At 39.9% G+C, this 21,482-nt stretch overlaps 1 protein-coding gene across 3 annotated transcripts in view; it reads right to left on the minus strand.

Moving 5' to 3' along the window:
- dscama (Down syndrome cell adhesion molecule a) overlaps positions 1-21,482 on the minus strand; it is a 92,877-nt gene that overhangs the window by 9,532 nt on the left and 61,863 nt on the right. For all 3 annotated transcript variants that reach the window (XM_072446736.1, XM_072446735.1, XM_072446734.1), the window contains exons 8-18: positions 20,395-20,670; positions 18,014-18,292; positions 17,820-17,939; positions 14,402-14,581; positions 4,383-4,579; positions 4,183-4,279; positions 3,475-3,603; positions 3,163-3,330; positions 2,188-2,258; positions 1,515-1,758; positions 829-975 (exon numbers count right to left, since the gene is read on the minus strand). In XM_072446736.1, coding sequence (XP_072302837.1) covers positions 829-975; positions 1,515-1,758; positions 2,188-2,258; positions 3,163-3,330; positions 3,475-3,603; positions 4,183-4,279; positions 4,383-4,579; positions 14,402-14,581; positions 17,820-17,939; positions 18,014-18,292; positions 20,395-20,670 — 1,908 coding nt within the window. The remainder of the gene's footprint in view (positions 1-828; positions 976-1,514; positions 1,759-2,187; positions 2,259-3,162; positions 3,331-3,474; positions 3,604-4,182; positions 4,280-4,382; positions 4,580-14,401; positions 14,582-17,819; positions 17,940-18,013; positions 18,293-20,394; positions 20,671-21,482) is intronic.

Consider the following 21,482-nt stretch of genomic DNA (forward strand, 5'->3'; position numbering starts at 1 on the left):
AATGTAGTGAAATTGAAATAATGAAGGATAAATGCTTTGACTTATGCTTCTTAGATTTATTCTTATTGTGACACATGAAGAGGGCAAATGATTGAGATGTATATTTGAAAGTTTTCACAGTAAAATGCTAAATTCATGCAGATACATACAAGTAACAAAAGTACAACAGTAAAAGTTTTTCAGTAGCTGTATTCTGCTTTTAAGAGCGGGTATCTGTACTTTTTTAAACTGAATTGGATGCTTTCAAGTACATTTATGATTAAAACATTTTCTACTACAAGTTCCATCTTTGAGTAAAAATATATACATTCAAATGACCAGGAAAATGTATTTCAATACTTTTACTAAGATGGATTATTTGATGTGATCATTTTACTTACTCTGAAGTATTATTTTGCGCCAGTATCTGTACTTTTACTTACGAAACAAAACTCCATTGGATTTATAAATTACGTTTTCAAATCTAAAACATGAATCCAATATATTTCAGAAACAGAAAATACAAATGTATTTCAGCGCATTAACCAACGATACATGTCAATTTATTTAGAACAAAAACAGCCCATTCCTTCTAAAGTGTTTGTGTGGCGCTTATGTGCTCATTTGCATAGCAGCCGAGTGTTACTGAGTAAACTAGTCTTGGTTGTCAAATCCTTGGTCTTCATGCTCTAAAACATGAAGTGACAGAGCGAGGGTCAAAGGTTATGGTGCTGTCAAAACCAATCCAAATGACTGAGACCCTTTAACACGCAGCAGAACTACCTTTTATGGTATTTCCTCTACATTCTTTTGTCAATGGGGATCGTAGGGATATGTTTGTATAATCACCTCCATCAGGCAGGTTGGCCCAGTAGATGACCCTGAAGCCGAGCAGGTTCCCATTCAAAGCATCTTTGGGAGGGGTCAGCCAGGACAGAGAGATGACCTCTGGGGTGGTGGCTATGGCCTGGACATTTTCTGGAGGACGGCTTGGAACTGGAGGAAAACACAAGAAAAAACATGCATTTGTTTACTTATTTATGCTTTGTCCCAGTTTGAGCCCAGTTTGATTCTGATGTAGACTTGGTTTGGTCCAGTGTTAATCCTGCGTTAGGCCTGGCCCTGATTATGTAACATTTTGGTTTAGACCTAATTAAGTCTCAATTTTAATGTGGTGTTTGTGGATGCACCCAAAGAGGCACAAAGCAAGATGCAGTGCACCTTTATCTCCACCAGGTAGCAGTAGAAGCTAAAAAAAAACCCACATGAAAAACCTTCTGGTCTTATTGCGTTGACGTTGACAATACATACTGCTTTGAACTACATTTAAGAACAAAAAAAATAAGGTAATGCTATAATCCCTCCTATGAATCAGTTAAATTTTATATACGATGCAAAATTACTTATTACTGTGTGTAATATTTTGTAGCCAGATATAACAAACTTCCTTATTATAATGTATTTAACAGTTCATTTAACAACAATGATAAACAATACACACCCTGATTTTCAATTTGAACACGAGAACTCCTTACCATCCTCCAGTGTGGTTGCTGCCACCTCAGTGGATGAGGGCCCAGTCCCAGCGCTGTTGCTGGCCTGGACCACCACTCCGTACTGAGTGAACTTCTTCAGATTGTCCAGTACCAGGCTCTCCGCGTTGTCCCCGGTCGTCTCCACACTGATCACACTGAACTGGTAGTTTCCCCCGGAGCTGTACTCCCTGTAGCCCACCTGGTAGCCTTTGATGGCTCCATTCTGCAAGTGCTTCTTGGGAGGCTGGAGTGAGGAATGAGAAGAACTGAATGAGTTTCATGCCTTGTATCCACTAAATAACTGAACTGTTGCATGCTTAAGGCCAAATAATATTTGGCCTTAAGCATGCAACAGTTCAGTTATTATTTATTTATTTATTATGTGTTTGATTATAAATTATATTAAGTAACTCAAGCCTGTTCCTTCTCGTATTTGGGTTTTCTATTGTTCATGCAGTGATTTGGCAGTGTATTAGCCTAGATATGCTGCATGTTGCAATCAGCCACATACTGTGACTGTGTTAGCAACGTCTGCCAGTCGACTGTCAACAGAAATTAACAGGTTTGTTAGTGTAAACTGTAAAGGATCATTTTTGTTGTTGATGATGTGATTTCTTTAGCTTTATTGTGTCACCAGGAATAAAGATACATGTTTTATACAAAAAAGTCTTACCCTCCAGGAGACTCTGATGCTTTGTGAGGACTGGGCTTCCAGTTGAACTTCTTGAGGTGGACCATCAGGGGCTAAACACAGACAGAATTTTGCCAAAACGTGCACATCCACAAACCACACCAAATCATTGTGTCTGCCTGTTGTAGTGAGACACTCTCATCAGGGGTCCTGGGACAGGAGGGACACACAGGGATGGGGCCTAATTTGCAGAGGGGGTCCGGCCTCTGTCTATTGACCACAGTGTGACATTTACTACTGAGGCTGCTAATTGAAAAGTTGTGCTTTTAGTGCAGGGTCAGCATGTGTTCAATAATGCAGGAGAGCCAATGGAGCTGATGTCATTGCAGCCATAATGAATTGACTCAGTCAGCCTTTTAGGTCCTTTTAGCGCACATGCTCCTCTCATGTCTGCGTCTTACTTACACTGTAACTAATGACCACAGAGGTTTACAATACTACGCTGTATCATCTATAGTTAATGATGTGTACACAGCTGTGCTTTGTGGACTCTTAGAAATGAATTGTTGTGTTGTACGTTAAATAAAACAGTTATTCATGTGTTTATGACCCTTGGATCTTCTATTTCCAAGACTCACATGTGAAATATACTTTGTGGAATTGTGAACTATTGCTATGAAAACTATTAGCACCTGTCCATCTCGCTCAAGCTGGAGAATCTGGCTGCTGTTGTTCTATTCCTGACATTAGCCTATTTTCAATGTAGGAAACGTTTGTAAAGACATGTCCCAGGAACTGCAAGGGGACGAACAAATAATGGAACTTTAGTGAAGGTAATGGCTTGACTTGAACTACTTGATACCCAAAGTTGCTCATTAAAAGATCCATGCTAGTTCTTGTTGTCAAGGTTATATATTGCTATATAGTGTTCAAATCCTCTCTGCACTGGAGAGTTACTGACATGGATAAGTGGATATAAAAGAGCTCCTTGTTAGAAAGGCAGCGTGTTTCTCTCACCTGCTTCGTCAGTGGTGATGGTGAGCTCGTTGCTGGCCTCACTCTTCCCGATGAGGTTTTTGGCAAACATGCGGATGTTGTAGGTGGAGGAGGGGTGCAAGTCGATGATGGTGGCCTGGTTGAGCTGAGGCGACACATCTTTGGTCTTCTGAGCTGTATCCCAAGAGGCTGCGGCAGGGGAGAGGCCGGGGTTTATTGGGGTTACTTGAGTCAGTAAGTGCATTAGGCCTGGATTTATGAATTGATAGTGCTGACACAATGTGAGCTCAAGGGGAAGTATGGGAGAAAGCTGCTCATATGTTTGTTCTTTACCTGTTTTGTTCTTGCTCTCGATATCAAAACCAGTGATGGGGCTATTGCCGTCAAAACCCATTGTCCAGCGGAGTGCGATGGTTCTGTCCTTCACTTCTCTAATCTCCACCTCGGGAGGGTCTGGGGGTTCTGTAAAGACAATGTTTTTGCTGCTCAGTGTCGATGCAACCAACCAAACCACACATTATGCAACACTTCAGTCCTTGTTTGAAGTGCATATGACAGGTTAGACTTCTCTGACACATCATTGTATATCAATATAATGTAAGATTTTGCCGAAGATCTTGCCTAGTTTGACAATTTTAAAGTTTATAAGATTATGTTTAGACTTCCTGGTTAGACATGGGCAGTAGATGTGACATACGCAGGAGTATTTCCATAACAGTTACCGTACTTTGCAACCATAGAGTAAATAATGTACACCTAAGTTGATTTTGACAAATTAAAATATAAGTTTATTTTGTGAAATTAATGTTTAGATCGTAAATTAAATAGTCTCTGCATTTTGAATAGATGGATTTCCTTCAAGAAGTCTGTGCTACTTCCTGTAATATCCACTCATGACATGTGTGGAACTATAATCAATATTTACAGCTGGTATTATTACACCAAGCTAAATACTAGTTAGAACTCACAATAAACATTCAAACCTGTCTTGCCTACTGTAAATCAAACGTTTGAAGGAAATGAGTGGCAGCGTTGACATACCTTGCACTGTGAGCTGTATAATTCCTCTATCTTCACCAAAAGAGTTGATGGCGTGGCAGGAGAAGAAGCCAGAATCCTCTCTAACTGTGGGCATGATCTGAAAATATAGAAAATGAAAAACATAACTTCAGTGTGGACTTTAAAAACAGAAGCGCCCTGGCTGGAGCATGTACATGGAGCATGTACAAGGTTTGGGGTACCTGCAGAGTGGAGATGACCTCGTCACCGATCTCTTTGACAGACACCACGTAGCGGCTGGTCTCGGGGTTGATGATGCGTTCCTCCTTCTCCCACCGAACCATGATGGGCTTCTCGCCGTGGGCAGTGCAGCTCATCTTCTTCTCCTCACCCTGTGTGGCTAACGTGGTGTTGGGGTACGACGTGATCATGGCGGGAACTGCGAAAAGACACAGATGTTACAGAAATGTACCTAAGATATGGCTGTTTTATAAGGTTGTAGTCGACTCAAGACATTCTCAGCTGACTAAAAGCATGTTCTGTGCATCATAGGGCTGCAACTGACGATCATTTTAGAAGTCGGCTTGTCAAATTATTATTTCTATTGCACATTGAGACTTTTTAAATACATTATCACCAAAATAAAGGTGACTGAAAGATTCTAGAGAGAGACTATTTAAGAAGAAAGTGTATAATCATTATTAAAATCTATATAATAGCTGATTATTTTTTGACAATGCCTCTGTCTTTGTTATAAAAAAGGTATTTTAGTATGTCCAGATACACACAACCAAATGTCAAGATAACTCACTACATTTACTTTTTCTCTCTGCTGTTGTGAATGTAAATCCTTTAAAATCCCAAACAAAACAAACAAAAAATGTGCTCAACTAAGACATCATCTGATTACTCTTTCCCTGTTGTGTGAAGCACTTTGTGTATGAAATAAACAAATAAACTTGCCTTGCCTAATATTAGAATACTGGATCCCAGCTAAACATCTCACACATGTTGCATAACTGATCTGAGCATTTTCTACGCTACAATAACTGCCGACACAACTTCTTTCTGCTGCATCGAAAGCAACAAACCGCCTGGATATTTATCTTGCTTCTTCGAGTCCCAAATGGATCGGCGGTGCTAACAACCCTCCTCACAAGGCTCCACACTAAATGCAAGCTAACGACATGCACGGCTCATTACACCACAGCCAACTGTGTAACAACCCTGCGCTTCCTATGATTACACACACACACACACACACCCACCCACACACACACACACAGCAGCTTTAACTGGGCTGATGTGATGGGATGCGTCAGGCAAGAGGTCGCAAACATTTAAGCCTCATCTCTTATTCACTCACAAGCCATTTGGGGCTCGGCGGCGGAAAAAGAATGCTGATTTATTTTGCATGACAAGTATGAATTTTTTGTGAGAAAGCAGAAAAGGGGGGAAACACACAGCTTGGGGTTTTATGTAAACGTTAGCATTTTAAAGCAAACTTTCATTTCAGGCGTGTAAAGGATGGTTTCGGAGGCGGCGCAGGGTGATGTTGTTGACACTCGAGGCACGGTGGCGCACAGAGGTGGGTGACAAAAAGCACAACGAGGCGCAGGGAGAACGGTAGCGGGATGTGGATAGAGGAAGATGTCTGCCTGACTGCTGCTGCTGTACACATCAAAGCCCTCGCACCGGTGTAATAGTGACACAGCTCAAATACAGAAGTAATACTTGGAAATTCATGCTTGGGAACTGACAGGATTATGTAGGAATATAAACTGATGGACAAGAATGAAAAAAATGTCGTTTTGGGTCATGGAATCCCTTGTAAAAGTGATTCTGAATATAAGTTGAACATAAATAAGGACTTACACAATAGGATGCATGCACTACAGCAGTGTTTTTGGACCTTTTTTCAGTTGTGGGACGTTCGTTTGGTTGAAAAGATGCATACTACATAGAAATGTGGTTATTACAATTAGACCCCAAATCTTTTAACTCAAATTGTATATTTTTCAGCTGGTAATATCTTAATGCACAGTAGTGTTCCCTGGCACACTGGTAGAAAAGCAAGGTACAACAGAATCAAATGTTAAGTGATGTCAGCAAAGGGAAAATCTCTGTTACAGTTGTACCTCATTGTACTCTCATTGAAATGATTAAAATGTCCTTTATTTTGGAGCTGGTAAACTTTCATTTCAAGCCTGGATAATGTATGTACAAACCTCCTTCTCCAATCTAACCTCAGTTAAAAAAGGATAACAATATTTTGTTATCCTTTTTTCAAAGTAGTTTTGGAAACTATTCAGATACATGTGAGTGACATCAGAGCCTGGTTTAAACTGTTTTTTTTTAGGTTTTACTGGACAAATACTTTGTTGAAAACCTAACAAATTTCAAACCATAGTCTGATTTTCAGCATGATTCATTTTCTCTGAGAAAACAACAATTAACAAGAAGCTTTTGCCACATCCGGACCACAATAGACACGTCACCTGTCAGTCTTGGCTTCAGTCTGGACCCTTTGTCTCTCCACCAGGCATGTGTTGTGTACCAGTATCTTTGTAAATGTGTGTGTGCTACTAGCAGCCAGCTGAGCCAGCCCTGGGGCACACTCTGTGGCTCTGTAATTGTTGTATTGATGTATTTCTTTAATATCCAGCGGAATTATGGATACCAGAGTACACAAGTGCCGGCTTGGTGGAAGTAAAATGAGAGACAATATGGAGGACAAGGGAGCGTTGGAGGGAAGGAGAGCTCATTAGAGAGGTGCTCCCCTGGTATCTAATTTAGCCGTTTTAACAACAGTGACGCTCCCAGCAGCAAACACAGCTGAACCCCAGAACAGCTCCGATTACACCTCACATTAGTCACTGCAAGTCTCCAACAACAGCACAATCATCTGTACTCAGACTCAGCATTGATCTGTGGTGGTTTGGTGTGGTATTACACGGTTATTTCATTATGTACACACACAATGAGTACGAATACGCAATAAGAGGAAGAGGATGTTTTAAGAGCATACCATTTACTTATTTATTGAACTGTTTGTTGTAGGTTTGGTCATTACACAGCATTACACATGAAAATGTACTTATCATTTTGCAATATATTGTCACAGGGTTTTGTTGTAATATGTTTATCACATCAGAAAGTATCAGAATACTTTAATGATAATAAAGTGCATGATCAAATACTTGGACATGGTTATTTGGTAAATAAATTACTGAGTTACTTAGATCAAGCTGGAAAAATAGAATTGTTAAGAGCAGCTTTGGTGCTGAATGATTTCAAAAGGGAAGAAAGTTTGTATTACAACTACAACAAGTATTATGCATTTGCACTTTTACAAATGCCAGACTGATTTAAAGTTAGTTTCTCACTTTTGTACATTTCATCTGTGAATCTATTTGAATTAATTCACACCAAATGATTGCAGTACTTAACCATCTTTAATCATAATACTTAGAGTACTGTTTTGTAATACAAATTTACTTTGTTTATTTATACATACTTAATATATTATGGGTAAAGTATTGCAATACTTATTAATGTTGAAACCCAATATATTGAAATTTTAATACATATTGTATCCGGCCCTATATGTATGGGGATCGTATCGGGACAGCCCTACTTATTGTAGACTTGTACTTTGTTATACGTAAACACTTTCAGCATCAACTTGTTTCTACAGAATCTGGTGATAAAATTACCTTTGTTGGCGATTATCACAATTATACAAAATGTAGCATGAACCATTATTGCCTCCATTTTGATTGCAATAAAATCAACATTATTGTTTATTTTCCCAACCCTACTTCTGACAGCATGTGAAATATTACTGTTCAATAGGTTGACATATTTGGCCAGCTCCAGAAGCACACAGTGTCTTTTATGTGCATTTGGAGTGGAGCCCTGTTCCTCCACAGCAACCCAGAGGGCAGTGATGATACGCTTAAGCCTGCAGGGGATTGTCGGGGATCGGCTGGCTGCTGATAGGCTACTCCTGTGAGACAAAAGCCCAGCGGCCCCTCCCTCCTCTCCCAGGCTCCCTTTCACCTGGCCAGGTTACCATGCCAACCAGCATCGGACACTCATCTGTCCTCCCCTCGCTCGCTCTCCTTCCTCCCTCTCTTGTGTCTTTACTCGTAGAAAAAAAAGGGCCATTTCTAGTAGCCAGGAATAGAACATGGACCTGCCATTGATTTTCAGTGGAGTATGATGATTACACAATCAGGCCCCGAATGGCGCAGTGCAGGGCCAAATAAAAAGATAGTGTAGAGAAAGGTTTGTAATGTCTTTATCCTGGATGTACTGATGCGGAAAGTAGAGTGAATAGGTAATTACAGAGGGTAATATTAGAGAATGGCCACCATGACGTAGGCCCATTCAAAAAGAAAGAGAGATGAGAGCATTAGCTTTTCGCCATATTAGCAAAATGGCTCTTTTGTATAGGGTGAGACATTATTAGGCTTTTCTTCAAAATAGCCTGACCTAATTTGTTTGATTTATAGCTGCAGGTCTGAGGACGCTGCTTATGTTGCAGTGCGTTTCCCCAATTTAGCTCCAATTAAAACTGAAAAATAAAACCAAATTTGCATTATATTTTGATCTTTGATTTAAAACATCAGCGTGATTTTTGATCTGATAATAGTTCTTTATGTTTAAGCATGCACACGTTTTGGAACATACAACAAGACAGTTAAGCACACAAAAATCTGCCTACTTTTTCAATGTAAACTAAACACTAATAGTTTCAAACATGACTCTATACATTTGCATTTGAATAACATGATATCTGCCCTTACATATTATGCCTAAATGCCAACATTGTTCTTGATTCTTTCATTTCTTTGTCAATATTCTCCCATAAATTAACTCCTTTCACAAGTACGTATTATTCAGTCATGTAAATATGAAGTAATTTGGCCTGGTTATGCACATTATTTTGATTTGCGTCTATGTTTAGCCCTGGCAGTGTGTCACGGCTGGCGGAGTCGGGGCCAGAGGGCTGGACTTGGAAGCAACGGTTGGAGCGGCAGGAGCTGAGCCGAGCCGTGTACGTGGCCCCAGCCCCGGAGCCATACTGTAAGTGGGTGCTGGGGAGTCGACGCAGCCAGAGCGAGGGGGGCCGCGGAGGGGGTATTATGCCAAATGCACAAAGATGACTGGTTCACTGGCTGCCTGCAATGTACTGAAATAATTCTCTTAGCTGCACAATTGGCTTAGACATGGAGCATGATAGAAGAATGTTAGACTCGGGCACGGGAGTCATCTTGGGTTGAGGGTCGAGGTTGGAGATGTAGATGAGGCTGAAACAAATATGTAGCTGAGGAAATGTTAGCGCTGGTCGTGATTGTGTTCACGTGACGCCACAACATTCTAAAATCTTATAAAATAATCTATATCTTATAGTTAAAACTGGTCAGTATTGTATGGTAGAATTTGCTGTTTCACTGACATATTGCAGATTTGTTGACCTGGTGAATGGTTCATCTATCTGTAATTATTGAACACATGAAACAAAATAGCCTCCAAAACTGGTGACATTATTACACTAAAAAGGCATGATTGCTGTCAGTTTAAAGGCCGTCAAGAGATTAAATTAAAATGGCAAGTTTGTGGAGCCAATTTATAACAAATAATAATAAGATTCAACATTCTATTTTGGATATTTCTTGAACCTATAAGTTGCATTCACATTCTATACTTTGATAATGTCATAATCTCAGATGGTGGGCAGGGGGCTGTAATTTACTGTTTTGAGAGAAATATCCAAAAATAGAACTGCATAAATGTATTGGTACCGTATTGGTTTTAGATTGGCGTCACAAACGTTAAATAACTGTACCACTTTCTGAAGCTATTGTGAAAAAGTTAGCTTATTAATGCTTATAGAGAAGACATTGAACCATTGTGTCAGTTTTTGTTTCATGCGAATAAGTCAAGTGATTACAGTGCTATGAAACATAAACCAGGTTAACAAATCTGCAATCTGACAGTTAAATAATGAATTCTACCTTGGAATTCTGACTCTGGCTCAAGTTTAAACTATTCATGGATTTCAGAAATAAGGATCTCCTCCTGATTTGAAGGGTTTGACTTGTCAACGCTTCTTTGATGTCAGAGCAATCTAACAATTCAAATCAAAAATGATGTTATCCTTTGAATGGGGGAAGGTCCGCACAAAATGCTTCAAACCGAGAAGGAAACATTAGCTTGGAACCCGTGAATTGGACGAGCACTTGGTGACCACAGGATCATTTGGTGTTGTCTTTAGTGAAGCCTCATTATGCTCGGGCCGTCTCTATGATGATGTCTAATAGGCTTGATTGGCCCTAATTGGCAGTGATAAACGCTGAGTGGCTGTTGACTGACTCTGATAGCATCCACTGTGCATTAGTAATGAATTCACCCAATTGTATCTATTTTAAGGCTCGACGATGCTTAGCTAAAAATCAAATCAATAATGTGCAACTGCAGCTGTAGACCCCAGTGTACCAAATTCCGGAATGGAGGCAAATTAAATAGCACATAAGATAGTTTTAAAAATATATGTACCGGTACAGTACATTCATATTTACCAACAGAAGTAAATACTAAACCTCATTTTCCATTTCCATTGTAGAAATATCAGTTAATTAGCTTTTCTATTACAAAGGATGGAGAAAATACTGTTTCCTAGTCTCAAAACTGTAGTTGCGACTCATCAACATTTAATTTGAGGTAAAAAAAAATGAAAAAGAACTATTGTTGGGTCAATATTTCTTTAAGTATTTGTTCAGTAAACCTAAAAAACATGATTTTACATTCATCAAAAATGTGTTATCATAATAATATCCTATCATAATCGCCTATCAATAAAACAAAACATTTAAAATACAATACTAAATGTCTTTAAACCAGATATCACTCATTCAGTATCTGAATCTGTATAAATTTTGCATTATTTGTGTTATTCTGAAGTTAATCCCAGTTTCTCCATTGGAATCACATTATGTTCCACTTCCGTAATTTAAAATGTATTGGTTTACAAACTTTTAAAGGTTCTTTAAGGAGCTAATAACTAAAACAGACTGTAAATAAAGTCAGTTAATACAATAACTGTATAAAATAAACACCATACAGGGCGTTCTGATCTAACCCTGCGACTGTGATGCAGATGTGTGTCCAATGACCGTGATGAATCTCAACTTTATTGCTGAGACATTAGCCTACAGTCCACACCATCAGAACAATGAGCGCTCAGAACTAGCTCCTCACAATGGGCACACTTCATTTCGGGAGGACAATAGCAAGACTCTATTTGAACGAGTGCATTAGCCGGATGTCCCATTACTCCTTTAGCCACGGCTGCACTGCGATGGCCTGGCATTAAATTGCTTTTGTGAGCATATGCCTGTCTGTTTGTGCACCTGTGACTGACAATACATCCCTTATGCGCTGTACATCTGGCCTTTCTGATTAGGCCTGTTGATTTGTGTGTTTGCGGACACTCCCGACCACACACCGACGGCCAATAACACGCAATAAAGATCGTACTATCTATCACGTGAGAGCTCCGGCGTGCATCAGCTTGTGTGCCTCCCTAATTGGCTCCTAAGCCTCTTAAGTAGCTGCCACCGCTCAAGTGGAGTCGGCTAGCCGCTATAAACAACGCAGAGAAAACAGAACATCACAGCAAAGCGTATTACCAGGCTGCACATCACACACTAAAGAAGTAAAAGATGAGAAATGTTTGCCAATACTGTCTAGTGTGCCGGAAATACAAAATAACACATCAGAGCGGTACCACAGTTAAGCTTACTTTTTTGCATAATGTGGTTCGTCATTGTGTTTGGCCATTTCAGCATGAAAAGTGTTTTTGTCTAGTTCTACCTACAAAAATAATATGTTTCTGCTGGTATTGAATAGTGTTTATTAAGTTGTTATTATTAGGTTCATGTTATAATTTATATAAGGCATATATGGTATATTTTTATGTTTTTGTACAGGGACAACACTGACCAGAAGAGAAAAGATGCCTTGTACCAGGTAATAGCAAAATATGCAGATTTACACCCGTAGTTGATGTTATAATCTAGATATCTAAATGTAGATAGAGACTTGACTTTGACATGCGTACATATTTCACTTATGTATTTAATTCAATATCAATACAAGCAAATAATCCCGCTCTTAGATCAAGCGCTACTAAAACTATTCAACAACACCATCTGTTTTTGTCAGGGGTGCACATGTTTTAAATATAGAACATGTAATGATCTCTGTTGGTATTGTGTTCAATTGATTTATAGAGCTGAAGAAGAGGCACATCTGGCAAAGAAGTAGTCCTGAAATTTGGGACGCTGCATATAAAATAGAAAAGAAAAAAAATCTTATAATTCACTTTCCAGTAGCACCCAAAAACGCTTAGCCCCACGTTAATGATAGAAGGTATGCAGCTTGGAATGCATATAGAGCTGAGTGATTATCGTGAGCTGGCTGTCGGGTCTAATATGAGCGAGTTAGGGGCAGACTGGAGCGGTGGCAGCAGATTTGCCGAGCCTGGCAGACAGTGAGATGCTCAGCGGGGGACACTCTGCTTCGGCTTGATAAGAGCCACAGGGGCGTAAGCCTCATCCAACAGCAGCTGATGAGAGCGAGCCCCCAGCAGCCACAGAGGGCCGGCCGCCATCACAGTTCCCTGTATGCACACTGACTGCTGGGGCCGGATAGACAACAGGAGATACAATCAAGGCAGAAATAGGTTAGATCGGACTCAAAAAGTGATGGTCCTTTTAGCGACTTTCTCTGACAAAAGGTCGGGTTAAATTATGCATTAGTGTTCATGGTTTATTGAGCGCCCCATGAAAGGGACAGTTTTGGGCCAAAAAGATTAAATCTACCTGAAAATGTGGAGAACCTTCAATATGCGGGCGAAATTGACAAAAATGAATATATATTTGTTCTATTATTCCAATATTTATACAATATTTATATGTGGGCAATATATCAGAATTTAAATAATATGCAAATGTGAATTAATTTTTGAATATAAGCAATATTGAGTATATAATTTGTAGTAAAAAAACATGCTAAAAAAAGAGTTTATTAACTTAAAGGAGGATCTACCGGTGGGAATGTTGAACTTTTTCTTTATTTGTTCCATTTTATCCACCATCTGATAAAAGAGAACCCTCAAGCTGCTTGATATGTTTTACTTAAAGCTGTGACCCACTTATTTCCAGTAAAATCGATCATTCTGGGAAGAATCAGGGTCAATTTGTTCTCCAAACCCACAAATGAAAAATTACCCTAAAAAAACACACAAACAATTTAACTTTTATATAGATTCTGTCTCCAAATCTCATTGTTAGTGAATTTATCTTCAGCGTTTAAAAAGGAATTGTCAAAATCAAACAAAAGCTCAAACTAGTGTCAATCAGACCATCCGTCCTGAAACCAGCTGTACTCATTCATATATCAGTGAATCAGACATCAGAATACAAAACTACAGAGTCCAGCTCATTGTTTGTACTCCAAAGAGTTCAGGAACAGCTTCAGTTTGAAATGGGGCTCATTTTAGTCAGGCCTTTTAAGAAAAATAGGCCCACAATATCAGGGCTTAAATATAAATATGAAAAAAACAACAGTTTGTTGTCAACTTTCAAATACGGCTATAATGTGATAATTCTGCACATTTGTGATTTATTTTACAGGCATTTCACATTTGTCTGATAATCAAACCTCAACTAATACCATGTCTAACTTTAAAGACATAATATCTTCTGACTATAGTTATCGGGGAGCCAAAATGACCGAGCACACAGTAAGGCATTAAGAGTGCTTCTTATGAGCATCACAGACAATAGAGAAATGGACTGCTACAAAAAAGTGGAATACATTTTGTTGAATAGAAAATAAGAGAGGGGAGTCATGGTAAAGCCCTTCCTCCTCCCCGCTCATCTCACAGCCATCTTTTCCACTTGGCAGCCCCCGTCTGCATGCAGTATTCAAGGCCTAATGGAGGGGAGCTAAGTCCTTGGCTACATAGAGAATAAATGATGTACTTTCTTCAGGAGATGTGATGCTGCCGGCTTCTGCTTGTGTGTATCTTTTTTGTGGAATTTATCGAGACACGGAGCACATAAAGCCTCCGCAAATCGCTTTTTCGTAGTTTTAATGTTCGACAAATCCATATGTTATGTAAAATTTGTCAAAGCAGCAGCCGAAAGCGCGACAACACAGCGGTTCTTCCACCCGAAACGAGACTCACTTTTGACATTGAGGTACATGGACTTGCTGACGTCGGCGCCCACATCGTTGCTCACTCTGCACAGGTAGAAGCCGCTGTCCTCCTCCAGAACGTGTTTGATGAGCAGAGAGCCGTTGATCAGAACCTCGATGCGGGATCCAGGGTTCAGCGGGATGGGTTTGAACTGAGGAACACCCGCACCTGCCACAGCCAACAGCGCACGTTTACAACACACGCTCAGAAAAGGTGACAGCATTAGGACTGGTTAGAGCAGGGGTGTGCAAACTTTTTTTCACCAAGGGCCGCTTTTTGAAACTTAAATGGGGCAGAGGACCACAAACAACTTGACAATGTCGAATATGTTAAATGACAAAGTGAATCATTAAAAATTTTACATTGCGATGAGCCTCCACACCTTTAATTAGACCTAGAACATTGATATTAGGTTGGTATAACATCAATATGTCTGAATTTTTCCCAATTTCACAGTAAAAAGTACTACTTTTTGTTGTTTGGGCCGACATAGCATGAAGCTGGAGGGCCAACAAAAATTGGTCTGAGAGCCGCATTTGGCCCCCGGGTCCTAGTTTGAACATGCCTGGGTTAGAGTCTAGAAACATGATAACGTCACATGAAAACTGCAAGAGTAATACTAAAAATATAGCCGCAAGCGGCAATGATCGGCCCTCGCCACGCCGCCGCCGCCACGCCGCAAGAGGAGGGGGGCGCTAACGCGCCCCAATTGTCCTTTTATTACGCCTACTGCTGAATCTGTGACGCTGTCACATCTTCTCCCCTTTGTTTTACCATCAAAAAGCAATTTTATTTTGAATTCTTGGCAAAATGTGCGGCTTTGCCGCACAGACACCGTGACTCTTTGAATAAAAATGTGGATAACTTTTGATGGTCCACCCCTGAAGATGAGTCTCACCAAATTTCAGGTTAATAGGGCTGACGCCCTGGGAGGAGTTTGTGAAAGTCTAAAGTGTAAACATGTTCTGGCGATTTCCCCATTGGAATAACATGGAAGGTTTCGGTCATCGCTACGGCAACGCCATAACAATTATGACATGGGTCTCATTGACTTTTTTGATGGGGATGCCAAAATTGAGTTGTGTGTCAAATTTCATATAATTTCGCAAAACTAAATATTTAACCTCCATATAACATCTGTAGGGGGCGCTGTGGCTCCAAATTAATTTATTTCACTTCAAGTAGGTTTAGGGCAAAGAGTTTAACAACTGATTCTAATTTGACGCAATTCGGACTTTATCTGCGCAAACGGCAGAAATGTTAAATTTGGGAGATTTCTGAAATTCTAGCTACAGTTTGCGGCTTCGCCGCACAGAGACCGTGACAGGTATCAATGTAATTTGGATAACTTTTGATGTCCCACTCCTCAGTAGCATTTTCACCAAATTTCAGCTTTTTAGGGCCAACGCCCTGGGAGGAGTTCGTAAAAGTACGGAAAAACTCCAAAGTCATGTTTAGCCATTTTTGAAGCAATATGGCCGACATTTGGTTGGGCGGACGGCGTTGTCGTAATAATATTTTTTACTTCTCTTGTCACCATCTACCTCTGCGCCAAATTTCATGATTTTACGATCAGATTTTTTTTGGGTCATTTCCCATCTCTCAATGCATTTTTGGTACATTTGGGGGCGCTGACGCGCCAATTTTTTTAATTTTAGAAAAAGGAAATAGCCAGAATGTAGAGAGGCACGATTTTTAGAGGTGTGCAAATTTTTGTGACTTTTCGTCAATGTTCACTGGGTGAAAAATAGGGGGGGTGATCCCGAGAAGAAAGAAAGAAGAAAGAAAGAATAATATTCCGATGCGAAAACAATGTTTCCCATTTTTCAAATATCATAAACTATACATTTTCGGAAAGCGCTCGCGCTTTCCTACCTCATGGTGTGGGTCCCTGGTCACTGTACTTTCGTTAATTTTGGGTGGGCTCCGCCCACTTTGTGTTTTTGGCCCTCTATACAGTAATAATGTTCAATTTTTGCATTACATGCTTATATGCACGGAACATGCAAGAGATGGGGAACGTATTCGTGAGCTACTTAGCGCAAATGAGTGCTTTATATGGGGATGAATGTAAAGTGCTCGTTTAGTGCACACTTTTGCACGGGCTTCGCCCGTTTACAACGGTAATGTTCCATTTTCCTACTACTAATTAGTATGCACGGGGCGTGCATGAGTGAGTGTTTGGAAGTGGGCGAGCGCTTCGCGCTCGATTTCGTGCGCACTATGTGCGCACTTTCGCAGCCGTGCTTCGCACGGCCTTACGAGATTAATAGGCCTCTCGCCAGCTTGTGGCGCTCGGGCCTAATAAGATTGTTTCCCACCAGATATATGTGAAGGAAGTTTTCAAATAATTGCGTATCTGGGAGAATAAGCACATTTTTTGCTCTCTACAGATAAAAAATGGTGTTGTTTGTGCTAATACATACATACATAGACGCGTTACATAATCGTGCCCTTTGCTGCCGCTTCCACCGAGATATAAATGGTGTTTTCATAAGCTCTTGTTTGGGCTTGAGGTGGGTGTTTTATGCATTCTGCCTTAAGGCTGTGGACATTTGGTTTGTTTTGTTAGCATTCAAAAACACATCATCTTCTGCAAAGGATGTGCTTGCCTAAGGACAAAATGGTTCTTCTAATTTGTCAAACTAGAGAAACGCAAAAGTCAGTGAAAATTAGAGCAGCCAACAGCTCAGGGAAATGTTTTCTGAGACAGGAAAATCATCAATAATAATAATTCATGAGGATTTGTAAGATTGTCATGTACTAAACTGGCAGAACATATTTGAGGTAGTTGTTTAAACAAGTCAGATAAAGAAGAAGAAAAAAATACATATACTGCAGTAACACAAAGGTTTTCATCTGAGAATTACTCTTGAATTAGAGTCAAAACATCTTGTTTTTCAACCAGATGACTACATTTGAACCTTTTCTACCATAACACAACAGAGGGAGAACTTTTTGTCCCAAAAGGGAAATTTGCTTCATATAAAACACGTTACATTCCTTCATTACAAGAAATCAATTCGATAATTACAAAAAAGAGCCCATCTGGTTCAGTTCATTAAAACATAGTTCATAGTTAAAGGTTCTTTGAAATTCACAAATGTATTAAATAGGTGAAAGTGCATGTGGAACAATAAAGTCCATGCAGCAAACAATTCCCCAATAAGCTAATTACAATTGTTAAGTAGAACATTAAATTGGTTTTAATTGTTTGTTTGTTGTATCACTTGAAGGTCTGTGTGATTGCCCTGGAGCATGCTGACGGCAGAACTTATTTTAATGCACTTTAACTGAACTTGAACGCTAAAACACTGCACTAATATTGTTACTGCAAAGCCATATACATATTTTCCTTGCCCAAACAGTATAACTACATTTGCACACCATTTCATTGCATACTGACCTTTTGAATACTCCCACTGGATAGTAGGAACTGGATATCCCTCAGCAGAACAATTCAATATAACTGACTTCCCATAGATGCCATCCTGGTCTTTCGGTTGCACAACAAATTTAGGTGGAACTGAAAAGAGGAAATACAGTTCAATTAATGATTAAATCTAAATAATAATAAAAGCCTTTTGGTGCGGTCCTCACCTCGGACTATTAGCTGGCTCTGGTGCTCCACTGCAGCGGCCTGGTTGCGTGCGATGCATGTGTAGTTGCCGTTGTGCATGAGGGTCAGGTTGGACACGCGCAGAGAGCTGGTGAAGTCTATGTTGTCTATAGTGACTCCGAGGCTGGCTGGGATCGGGCGGCCATCTTTCTGCCAGGTGATGAAGACGGGCTGGTCTCCGGACATGACCACACAGGGGATGAAGACACGCTGGCCGATGGAGAAGCGCGGGAACTCAAAGGGGTGAATGGTGGGGGGCACTGCAGGGAGAGATTTATTATCTCACAAGTGCTATTTTGGATTCTATGATGTTGTTTTCTTAAATATGGAGAAGTAAATAACACCACAGCTTTGTAATGTTATGTATTGGGTGATAATGTACTGGGTTCTCAAGATGTAGTGTTTAAAATCAGATTGTTTGTCTCACTAATGGAAACTAAAGCAGTGGCTCTCACACTTTTCTCTAACCCCGAGGAAAAGATTTGTCTTTCAGAGTTAAAACGAGATGTAAACCAAGTCCAGGTCTAAATCAGGGCTAAGGCCAGGGCTAAAAGTCGAGCAATTATTCTTTCGATTAATCGTTAAGTTGTTTTTAGAATTCAAAAGTCACAAATCAAAGGATTTTTATTAAATCTGACCCGGAGGAAGCTGAAGTGAAGCCATTGAGGATCCTGGAGCACATTTATGTAGGAAGGATCATCAAATACACGACATTTACATATTTTCTGTGTCGTTTTTATACAATTGTAGCTCAATTTGAGTCATAAGATGTTTTTTCTCAGCTCCAGGCATGATTTGCAACCTGTGTATAGACCAGTGAACGTTTATTGCAATACTAAATCAGTTGAGGATTATTTCAGTAATCGCTTAGTTGAGATGAATCGATTCACTTGTTGTAGTTTGTTGTAGCTAAAGGTGGAGTTCTAAACAAGACTTGTACAACTATGGAAAAAATAGATTCCAACTGAAGTAAACTAGAACTAGCGCTTTTGGAGCGTGCGTACCAGCAATGGCACACAATGCTTTTTTAGAATCATAACATTTTTGCTTTTTCAGCACATTCTAAATCACACAATTCTGCATAATTATCACGCCACACTCCCTGAGAATCAGCGTGTCCTCAGAATAACACATATAACATGCTTGTCCTTCTCTTGGGACTCTTTAGCCACTGTGAGAACCAGATGCTTCAGAAAATTAATGATTTAAAATAACATTGGATAAAGCGGCACTTCAGCGCTTATTTAATTCACAACAAAATAGGCATAATATGCTCCTGGGGATTCCCTCTCGGCAGCGCTGGAATGCTAAGCAGCCGGCAGGCAAATTAGCCGAGGTGGAATGGCGCTGCAGCTTGGTCTACGCTGCGTGATTTCCCTCTCGCACACTCGTTAGCACTCCAAGACCTGTGAACGAGAGGAGGGGGCCTGCCCATCCAACACTTCAAATTATGCAACGTCATTGAGAGAGCCATCTGCGGTGTATTCAGATGAGCCTCAGATAAACTGTGTGATGGAGACGCTGCAGTGCTATCAGCGATGATACAAGCAGATCTTTACACTCTTCTGTGCTCTTTAGAGTAGACATATGTATGATGTGGCATCATTTAAATGTCCAATATCTATAAACGCGCCTGTAGCATGTCAAGTGGAGGAGCACCAGTGCGTTGAGTCAGTGGAGGATTTATTGTGCCTGTCTAAAAATATTGAGTAAAACATATTACATGTTTATTATACAGTATGTTAAAAAAAATAAATCAAATGACTGGATTGAATAGTATAACGTTTGGACTAAATTAAGCCGCTCCTACACTAATATTAGTATCAGTACAGTTGCCTAGCTATAAATGTACTCAATTAAAAACAAGTACTGCTGCCACAATTTTACCTGGAGAACTGAAGCGAGAGACAGACTTGGTTCTTTTTAAACGAGAACCCAAAGCCCATTCAATAGAATTTGTGATGTCTTCTTTTCTTTTTTAATTAAACTAACAAAACTAAAAAAGGTGGTTTTAAATCGGATTCTGTGAATGAGCTCCGCCCAATCAGAGCTCACCGTTAAATGTTTATAATGCAAATGGAGCAGATAGGGATTTTAAATGACACACTAAACACTTATATGGCTTGAATTATATTATTAGCATTCCTGTCTAACATAAAGAGGGTTCTGGGTTTGATTTCTGAACTTTTTCTGTAATGTATCTTCATGTTCAGCCCATGAGTCCATCATTGTAACCTTTATATATTAGTACAATTTAGCAAAAAAGCACTTTACTTATACACTCCAAAACATCTTCTGAACACACATAAGGTCCCATCAAACCTATGTTTTAGTGAGGATTGTGTTTGTGACCTTCATTTACCTTTCACAGTTACATAGACACTCTGGTGCGTGGACAGCTGAGGCTGGACCAGCACGTTACACGTATATTCTCCTTCATCCACGTCCTTCTGCACATCAAACAGCTTCAGCGTGCCGTTGTTCTCAAAGGCCCGTTGGCGGTGGTTATATGGCAGCAAATTTGAGTCCTTGTACCACTTTATTGAATAGTATGGGTATCCAATGACCCGGCAGTGGATGTACATATCCCGACCAGCAATGGCAGTGAGATTTTTCATTGGTCTGATGCTGGCAGGCCCTTGAGGAACACATTGAAAGAACAACTCTCTTACATTGAATTTGAGGCTGGGGTTACAAACCATTCTGTACTGTGTGCCGACATGTCTTGATTCATTTTGGTAATAATCAGGAAGCATCCAATAGTTCTTAGATTTGGAATAAGACCGCAGGTGCAAAATGAACTTTTCTGAGCTTTTAACCTTATTACACTACGGTGTTTTCCCATTATTTGTTTACTCAAAGTTATATTTTTGATTGATTTATGTATGTTTGTATATATTTATTTATATATGAAAAATTAAGAATCCGAATGACTCATGTAGATGTCTGAAATATCATATAGCCACTTTTCAATCTGGCAATTTGATGCTTGTTGTGGTGAAATGGCACGCTTATCAGTTCTACAGTTTTGTTTTAGATCAACATTGTGGTTACAATGGACAAAATGTAAAATTATGATCTACTTATGTTATGGGAGAATCATAATATGTCTCCTTTAAAAACACAAGAAACACAAGCCGTGTCCATTATAACGTCCATCTTCACTGGTCACAGCAGTTTAGATGAGGATTCTGTGCCACTGTATTTGAAGCTGCAGAAGTGAAGATTATTTGAGGTGCCATTAGAGTGGAATGTTCCCCTTCTCCACTCATGAACCTATTGCCAAAGCCATTACTCACATTGGTGCCTCTTGCACACACTTGTAAAAAACTAGCAGAAGAACCAATCGGCTTCCACAGCTCTAGGCCTATCTGGGAAAGTGACGATTGCATTTTAACATCTGCTGTTCAACCAGGCTCTGTAGAGTACTTTGAGCATGTATCCTGGGTT

The sequence above is a fragment of the Eucyclogobius newberryi genome, unplaced genomic scaffold, assembly GCF_026437365.1.
Source record: "Eucyclogobius newberryi isolate DKJ021-1_F unplaced genomic scaffold, fEucNew1.0.hap1 SCAF_15, whole genome shotgun sequence".
Lineage (NCBI taxonomy): Eukaryota > Metazoa > Chordata > Actinopteri > Gobiiformes > Gobiidae > Eucyclogobius > Eucyclogobius newberryi.